The sequence below is a fragment of the Mycteria americana genome, chromosome 7, assembly GCF_035582795.1.
Source record: "Mycteria americana isolate JAX WOST 10 ecotype Jacksonville Zoo and Gardens chromosome 7, USCA_MyAme_1.0, whole genome shotgun sequence".
In the NCBI taxonomy this organism is placed as follows: domain Eukaryota; kingdom Metazoa; phylum Chordata; class Aves; order Ciconiiformes; family Ciconiidae; genus Mycteria; species Mycteria americana.
In genome coordinates, this window is record NC_134371.1 from 24,956,833 (window position 1) to 24,965,261 (window position 8,429).

Consider the following 8,429-nt stretch of genomic DNA (forward strand, 5'->3'; position numbering starts at 1 on the left):
ACTCAGAAACACCTATTATGAGCGGTGTCAATCTCCACAAAAGGTACAGGCATCAAAGCTCAGTAAATTAAATGGCCAAGGCAGGGAAATGCCCTTTAAATCAATTTTTATTAGAGATTTTGACATCTTGTGATTGTTTCCTGACAACAGGCTGACGGCCTGTAGACTAATTAGACTGAAAGTCTTGACAAATGATAACACAGAAACCATTTGAAGCTGAAGGGCACTTTGTTCTTCAGATTAGCCTTTCCATATTAATACTGTCCCAAAAGGGAACAAAACAAATTACAGTTCATGATGAAAGTTCTTACACACTGACAACCCTCTTTAAAAAGATGAAGCTATATACACACTCCTCACCCAATCTCATTGTGAAGGAGAGAACTTCATACTCCAGACAGCTACAACATACCTACCTTCAGCATCATCCCATTCCAACTCTGAAGAACTTTCCTTTCATTTCACTTCATCCCAAGAGAACAAACCCACACCAGGTATCAGATTTAAGTACAAGCTTAGCAGCTGGAAAATAATACCAAAGAACCACCTAGTACTCACAGTAGCTACAGCCAGAGTAGCATCAGCTGCACACCAAGGCATTCATGAAATTCAGCAGCTTTCTTCATAAGGAATTTTACTAACCCTAACACTTCTACACACCGCACAGAGTAAGTTCCTTCCCTACAGACAGGCATATCACACTTCCCAGGCACCAGCAGTACTATTTATGCTGCTTTTTAACATGAAACATTGAGATTCTGGAAAGCTTCACAAAAAGCAGTTAGCTACACCTACCTTCAATGGGTAGCTATATCCTAGCCAGGATGAAAACTCTTGACTTTTAGGCTGTGCTGGACCCATAAGTGTTATTCGCCCTCTACCCAGTTTCATGAAAACAGGTTCCATGTTTTGATCAAGCGAGATGACATTACAAAACTAGAACTATTCACCATTAGCACCTTCAAACCAATGCTTCACTGAGGTTTTGAACATCTGTAAAAAGAAGGTGGAAGGGACTGGAACACCATTCATAGTGAAGAGCAACTGTTCAAGATGGATTTGTGTCATAGAATATACTCCTGCTGTGATCAAACTTAAGGCTCAAGTTTCTTACAGCTTAAAGCAGGCAAACGAAAAACAAAGGAGAAATCTGTACAAAACAAGGACAGGGAAGCATTCCAAAACCAAGGTGCCCATCTTGAGAAATCTGGGCATCAGTAAAAGAAAGTAGCTAAAAAAGCAGAAGCAGCAAGGGTTGCTTCTTAAATCTATTTCATCTTTTGCATCTGCCCAGAATGCAGCCTCATTTCTCAAAATCTAGTTTGGAGAAAGCACAGCACCAAAGCTAGAAACAGGCCAAACACAGCTGCTACCACTCAGTCAAAATGTTTACCATAGTTTCAATGAGGAAAACTTGAAGTCCATTCCTCTTTAAGCAAAGCGAGCACTAAAAAGGAAAAGGAGACTGCCTCAGCAAAACTGTTCCTTCAGGGACACGCTGTAATGTCAGACACTAAGCAGAGTAAACTTCAGAATGCTGATTTAATGTACACTGCATGATGAAACAGAGACTGTTGAGAAATCCACAGGAACACAATAAAAAGACACCTAGTCCTACTGTTTTCATTGTGCTTACATTTTTAAGTTCAGGGGCCCAGCATACTTACCATTACATTTAAGATCTCCTTTTTTAAGACAAAACCTAGCAAAAACATGTGAAAGAAGGATGGGAGGAAAGGGTTTCACTCCAGGCAAAATTTAAGTAGTGCGAAGTCTTTTAAAAAAGATCAGTCACGGTATTGTTTTTGTGGTCAATGTATGAAATACAGACTGCACTTAAGATTAGACAGGATTAAATTCTTGACTCTGAAATAATATTCTAAAAACTCACCTGTTCCTTTCATTCAGAGATTCACTTTGGTCACTGAGAAGGGTGCAAAATCAAATATTTCTAAAAACGATCTGAAAACTTGTGTCAAAATCTGAATTAATATCTAACAGACTGATTCATATACACTGTACATATAAGTATGAATAGTTACATTACATGCTGCAGGAGAAGAGAATCCTAAAATTAGTTTCTTTCTACACAGTACAGTTTCAAGAATTAAACTAGATTTTTAAATTCAAGCATTCCCATGACCCAGGGCCAGAATGTTTCTCTGCTTAAAATATCAAGACAAAAATTACTACTTTTTATTCCTGTGCTTCCTAGATTAAAAGCTAAGTATTGATGGTAGCTAAATATCTCTCTTGAAACAGGGGAAAACACACACTCTTCTTAGTGCAACTGGCAAATGAGAGTCAGACTATTTGGAAAAAAACAACTGTCTTAGCCCTAGATAATCCTATATTGTGGGATGAACAAAACTTTTGTAGGCAGCAATATGCCCTGCCATGGATCTTTATATAATATCCAAAAGTAACAGTGAATGATTTAATAAAAAAGTCATTCTCTAAGGGAGCTCGAAACACAGCAATATCTACTTTCAAAGAATATCCCAGAGAGAGTTTTTGTTAGTATTTTATTGAATGAGCACATCAGCAAGTAAAATTTTAAGAAAAATCTACACACAGCTTCCTAGAAATAACAGTCCACAATTCCCTCCTTAGTTATCTTTAAACACCTGGTTTTCATATTCCCCAAGCAGCTTATACAGGTTTTCCCCCCCTCTGTGATTTTCCTGTTTTGATTATTTTAATAAATAATGGACACCACAGGTGATCTTAGAGAAAAATCCACATCTCAGCACTGCATAGCTGGACAGCTAAGTTCACTGGATGTCATCATCATCAAAGAGATCTTCAAAATCTAGTCAGAAAAATAAGATAAGGTAAAGTTAACCTTAAAAGTTTCAACTGTTATATATGCACATACTCCACAAGTACAGTTTTTAATTATTTGGATTAAATACAGAAATAAAGATGAATTAAGTGAATGAGAGTTACTGTACCATCAGTTACTAGAAGTGTAATATCAGGGTGGGAAGAGAGAGAGGAAAGAAAGGCAGCCCCAAGTATATGTTCTCTACCATACACAAATTAAACTGCTTCACTTGTACAAAGCAAGCTTTGCAATTAAATTCATGAAAGCAAAGTAAACCTTCAAAGGATGGGCTTTTATAAATGCATTAAGTAGCCATCACATTCAGAGTGGATCAACCATGATTCCCAGACTCCAGAACTAAACAAGTACTAGCTTTATGCATGCAGCAAGTCTCAGATGTAGACACTCCTGCAGAATTCTGGCTTTAGGTCACAGTATTCAGGCACACACTTATAAATTTTGCAGATTGACATTCGCATTTGTGATTTGCTGTTAAAAATACCTTCCTTAAAAAACATTTCATTGCTGTGAAGGTGCTAATAACATTTCTCCCTCAGAAAACTCGTCTCACTCAGACTAGTGAAATGTGGCTGGCTAATCACAGCTGTTATAGTCATCTTTGGGAAGTACTCTTAACTACTGGGCTTTGTATCTTGTATATTGAGCATAAACTAACAACATAACTGAAACCACGTTTTTATTCTTACAGAAGGAATGTACAAGTGCCACACAATAAACTGAGCATTAATCCTCAGTTACAAGAGGATGGTCCTAAGCTACCAATGGAATATTGTACCACAACCTGATGGTAGAACTTTATGGAAATACTTACTCCTGCATATGCTCGCTCCAACAAAGAGCTAGGTCCCTCACAACTGTTGAGAGTATAGCAAAGCTGAACTTCCTTTTTTCTTTCTGTATTCTAAGTCTTGAGCAACATGAGAAACCTACTTTATTTCAGAATTAATACCAATTTGTGACATCAACACCACCACAGCAACCAGATTTAATAACATATCTGAAATTCACCGTTGACACGTCTAAATATACTTCTTAAGCAGCATAAAAAACCACCACCTTAGTAACCAAGTGTAAGGTGTTGTATATTCTACCCCTAAGTGGCCAGATACATAGCTGTTCTCCTCTCTAAAAGCAGCTGTATATACTTATACACATACAGTTGACTTTCAAATGCAGAAAGCATATAAAACCCAAAGTTTTATTTTGCTTTGGATACATATGCATGCATACCTTAAGAGATTAAAGAATTATCTATAAATTAGTAACACCCAGAGACAATCTGTAAAGATCTGTCCACGTTTTTATATGTATTTGCACTGTTTAATATAAGCTATTTGTTATGCAAACAGATCAAGGCATTTTTCCTTGTAGTGATTAACACGCTAAATCGCCTAAAACCTCCAGGAGCCGAGAAACACAGGCACTGTATCAATCCCACCCGCATCATTGGAACACTGAAGCGCTCTTATGATAGCGCTCGCTAGAAGTGTGGTTAGCGAGAACTTTAGCGACTACCAGGCACCAAAGACGTGAGATTAGAGAAAAACAAAGCGAGATTTGTTCTGATAACCTTCAGCTTCTGAAGCTGTTACCTGGCAGGCCCAAGGCATTACCATCCCCGCCGGGCGGGCAGGAGCCGCGGTGACCCCCCCCTAATTCCCCCACCTCCGGAACGCGACGGCCCTTACCATTAAAGAAGTCAGCGTGCACCGCTTTCTCGTTGGCGGCCAGGTCCATCAGCAGCCCCGTGCTTCCCCCTGCCTGGGAAAGCAGGCGCTGAGCGCCTCCGGGCCGCGGCCGGGCAGCACGGCCCCGCCACCACCCGCCACGCCTAGGAGCCCCGCCGCCCCCATCCTCGCAGGCAGCTCCCCCAACACCTCCTCACCTCATCGAGATCCACGTAAGGACCAGCTCCCTCAGGAAACATCTCGTCCACCGCCGGCTTCATGGCAGCGCCTCCACACCACCGCTTCCGGCCGCACGGATGCCTACTTCCGCTATCAGGCCGGCCAGCGGGGTGCCGCTCTGCGCGCTTGGCGGTGTCGCCTCTCACTGGTTGCCCGCCATTTTGCTCACCCCGCCCTCCTCGCCATGGCAACGGCGGGGCCCGTCCCCAGGGCTGAGGTGAGGAAAATGGCGTTGAGTTAGACAAGGGACTGCTCAGAGGGCACCATTACCCTGCAAGGGATGTGGCTGTGAATTATACTGGTGGTCCTTCCAGCCACCAAACTGGGTGGACTGGTATTTAACTGCTATACACACAGAGATCAGTTTCCTGAGTCAAGGCTGTAAGCGTTACATGTAAAAAAAAAAGTCCCAAAACCTCGCAACACCATCAAGGAGTTTATTGATTTCGCACAACAGCATAAATTGTAAAAAAGAAAAGACTAATTTAAAGCATGAAATGCTATGCGTGACTGCTCTGAGTATTAATAAGCCGCTGAGGGGCAGTTCAGGTGCGCTCGCTGGCAGCCATGTTTTCGCTTAAACATCTCAGCACCAGCTTTAGCAAAAATGAGCGAAGCAGTTAGTGCTCGTGGTTGGGCACATGATAGCCAAGGTGTCTCCCAAAAGGGAACTGAGCAAAGAAGGCTCTGGCCATTTCTTCGATCCTGTTGTAGGCTCCCAGGGTCCGGAAATACTCCACGTAGGACCAGAAATCGTTGGATGAGAAGGGCCAGTATGGCAAGGCTACAGATCCCTGGTAGAGATCTAAAATTAAAAACAAATTGCAGATTACTATAATATGAAGAATTTTTGTTGAAAGCTTGGGCCTGGGAGCCAACATGGTTTGGGGTCCTACATCCCCTTGGGGGGCTTGTGGGCTCCTCTGGCAGGAGAGAGGCAGGCAGAGCCATTGAGCCCTCTGTGCCCCGCTCCGCAGAAGATGGCTGTTCACCTGATGGAGCCACTGCCCTCTGCTCCAGCTGCACCAGGAACGATGGAATGGGACAAGACAGAGAGCAGGAATGAAGGGACACGATCAGCATTTGGGACAATTCAAGAATCCCCTGGGCTGCTTTAATTTCTAGAAGGCAGATGGGTATTTAAAAGCAAGAAGCAATTGCAATTTAAAGCCATATTTCCCCATTCCTCCTCCACGCCATTTCCTCAGCCCAACGTAAGGAATAAGGCGCTGTCATCTATGCTGTGCCCCTGCAGCTGCCTGCTCCACCAGGGAGAAGAGCCGGCAGTTGTTCCCCACCACCTCAGCACAAAGGCAGGCCGGCTGAATACAGCAGAAGCTGGGGGTGCAGCATCCGCCCTGGGCTCCTGGGGACTGGGTCTGTGCTGTCCCTGGGACAGCAGAGTCGTGCCTCTTCTCAGTGGGCTGTAGGAAACAGGCTAAGGAAATGGAGAGGAAAGGCATTGCCACTTGGAAGACAACTGCATTTGTGCCTGCTCTAGGAATATCTGAGAAAATGTGAGATACTTGTTGAAACAAGAGTTCTAATTCAGCAGGAAAACAAAAGCAATTCTGAAAACGCTTGGGCCCAAATCTGGGCAAACACAGAAGCATATATAAAATGTAAACACTTGCTGAGACCACATAGTTACAAATGTCTTTCTGTGCAGCAAAGCTAAACCCAGTATTTTGATTTCATTTAAAGCCCATTTAAATAAATGGGAGCCATTCCACTCAGCAGGCTTAGCTTGGGACCAGGGGTCTTTAGTGGGAATTAAGAGCCTTCAACAATCCTATTGTCAGACATTAATTTTACGGAGTAAAGTTTGAAGCGTGCAGGCACAGATGGCGTATAACAAATCAAATGAACCAGCCAAATGCTGTCTGCAGAGGAGAATTTACTATTTATACCAGCTGACCTTACATTTACTTTGCAGTCTGCTGCTTGGCCCAGTGTGAAAGAGCGCCATAATTGTTGGTAATGAGAGCAACAGGATACTGCCTGAACAAGGTTTTGTTTTTAAACTGACACACGCTCTCCTGACTGTCTAAGAGGTTGCCGCAGAAATATTTCCTGTGCAAAAATACAGTAGCGCCCTTAAATTTGTGAAAACACAGGTGATGCATTCAAAAGATTTTAGAGCCATAACGAAATATAATGGAGCATAGGGAAAACCATTTTGAATTAAAAGCAATCATATTAGCCCTTATCCCGTATATATATTTCTGCTTTCTGTATCTGTTATGATACTCTCCCTGCATATTTGTATCTGTGCGCTCAGGATGCTGCTGGTTATACTAGCTGAGATGTACACCAGCAATAGCAGTACCTTGTTATGGCAGATACTTCTATGAAACTTCATTTTCGGAAAGAATTCTGTCTGAAAACACCAGAGAGGTTAACTAATATAATCATCAGTAAGCCAGTATAAACATCATTAGGATGTTGAGGGGTTTTTTAATCAAAGGCAAACACTAATCCAGTGGGCTAATCACGCAAAGTGACACGAACCACAGGGTAGCTGTGCTAAGGGATTTATTCCAACATTTCTTTAATTGGATTTGTGGCAATTTGTAAATTTTAAGCTTTTTGTCGTGGAAATCACTGTTTCTTGCTAATAACTAGACACACATATCATATTGCCGTTCAGGACAGACAAAATTCTCAGATGTCTAGTATGTTTATAAGTCTGGTGCTTTCCAGTTATGATTTTGTACAACAGAATTAGTGACTTGACCATAACCCCTTTTCGTTTTAAGACTGCAAGTATATTAGCTCTATTATTAGACATTAATATGTCAGCTTTTAATAAATTTTAAAGACATTTCTAAAAATTCACTCTTCTTTCTCCACCAGAACTAGGTGAAAGCACTTCCACAGCCCACTGAGGTTAGTAAGCGCTCCTGCCAAAATCACTGCTGGGGTTCAGGTCTGGGAGTTACAAATGACTCTTCTAATTGTTAGTGATACAAAGGAAAGAAAACATTAAGAATTACCATCTCCATCCTGGATTGATCGGGCATCTGTAGATAAAGAGGAAACTTATCAGTACCAGCTCCCGCACAGAGGGACTTTCTGTTAGTAAAAGGGTTGCTGTGTAGCCAGAAGCTGACAAGTTCTTGAATGCACACGTTAGACCCTCTGTGCAGCCAAATGTTTTTTATTTCTTGAACAGCTGAATAAGGAATTCCGCGTTTGCAGTCACTCAGTGCTACAAACCAAATACTCTTAACTAACAGCCAGAGCAGTTGTGATTAATGAATGAGCAATATCTGATACTAAACAGAAGATGCTGTATTAGTAACAAAATATTTGACTGCTTGAAAAAATAAACGAGAATAAATTCAGCAGTAATCTTACCTGTTAGGATGTTCATCAGCATACAGAAGAAAAGTAAGCCAATAAATGTCATCTTTTCTGCAAGATACTGCTCGTGTTTCTGAAAAATAATCTGTACAGCTGGGGATTATTACAAGAGATTAATAATTATGCAAAGTCTATTATTTCTTTTGTTATTAGACAAATATGTTCCAAAACAGATTCTAATTATTAATTTAGGCATAACAAGATCCAATTACATTTCCTTGCAGTTTCTGAACTGCAACACAAAGTATTAAAAGAACCACAATCCTGAAGTATGTACTGATATTTTATTTTTAGGTGGCATAAATCCA

At 41.4% G+C, this 8,429-nt stretch overlaps 2 protein-coding genes across 2 annotated transcripts; both read right to left on the reverse strand.

The window, feature by feature from the left end:
• Positions 1-2,506: 2,506 nt before the first annotated feature.
• Positions 2,507-4,885, reverse strand: COPS9 (COP9 signalosome subunit 9). The gene is made up of 3 exons (XM_075507443.1): positions 4,734-4,885; positions 4,537-4,609; positions 2,507-2,812 (listed from the first exon to the last, which is right to left on the reverse strand). Exons 1-3 carry the CDS (start codon positions 4,794-4,796, stop codon positions 2,775-2,777), a joined length of 174 nt encoding a protein of 57 aa, XP_075363558.1. The 5' UTR covers positions 4,797-4,885; the 3' UTR covers positions 2,507-2,774.
• A 490-nt stretch (positions 4,886-5,375) lies between these two features.
• OTOS (otospiralin) lies at positions 5,376-8,167 on the reverse strand. The gene is made up of 3 exons (XM_075509146.1): positions 8,116-8,167; positions 7,752-7,778; positions 5,376-5,560 (listed from the first exon to the last, which is right to left on the reverse strand). Exons 1-3 carry the CDS (start codon positions 8,165-8,167, stop codon positions 5,376-5,378), a joined length of 264 nt encoding a protein of 87 aa, XP_075365261.1.
• Positions 8,168-8,429: the final 262 nt, after the last annotated feature.

Excerpts from the sequence above, each read along its gene's own strand:
- COPS9 (XM_075507443.1), bottom strand. The coding sequence starts at position 4,796 with ATGAAGCCGGCGGTGGACGAGATGTTTCCTGAGGGAGCTGGTCCTTAC. Across the intron at positions 4,610-4,733 it reads CTTACGTGGATCTCGATGAG|GCAGGGGGAAGCACGGGGCT; the intron begins GTGAGGAGGTGT and ends CTGCTTTCCCAG. Across the intron at positions 2,813-4,536 it reads GCACGCTGACTTCTTTAATG|ATTTTGAAGATCTCTTTGAT; the intron begins GTAAGGGCCGTC and ends TTTTCTGACTAG.
- OTOS (XM_075509146.1), bottom strand. The coding sequence starts at position 8,167 with ATGACATTTATTGGCTTACTTTTCTTCTGTATGCTGATGAACATCCTA. Across the intron at positions 7,779-8,115 it reads GCTGATGAACATCCTAACAG|ATGCCCGATCAATCCAGGAT; the intron begins GTAAGATTACTG and ends CTTTATCTACAG. Across the intron at positions 5,561-7,751 it reads ATCAATCCAGGATGGAGATG|ATCTCTACCAGGGATCTGTA; the intron begins GTAATTCTTAAT and ends TTTTAATTTTAG.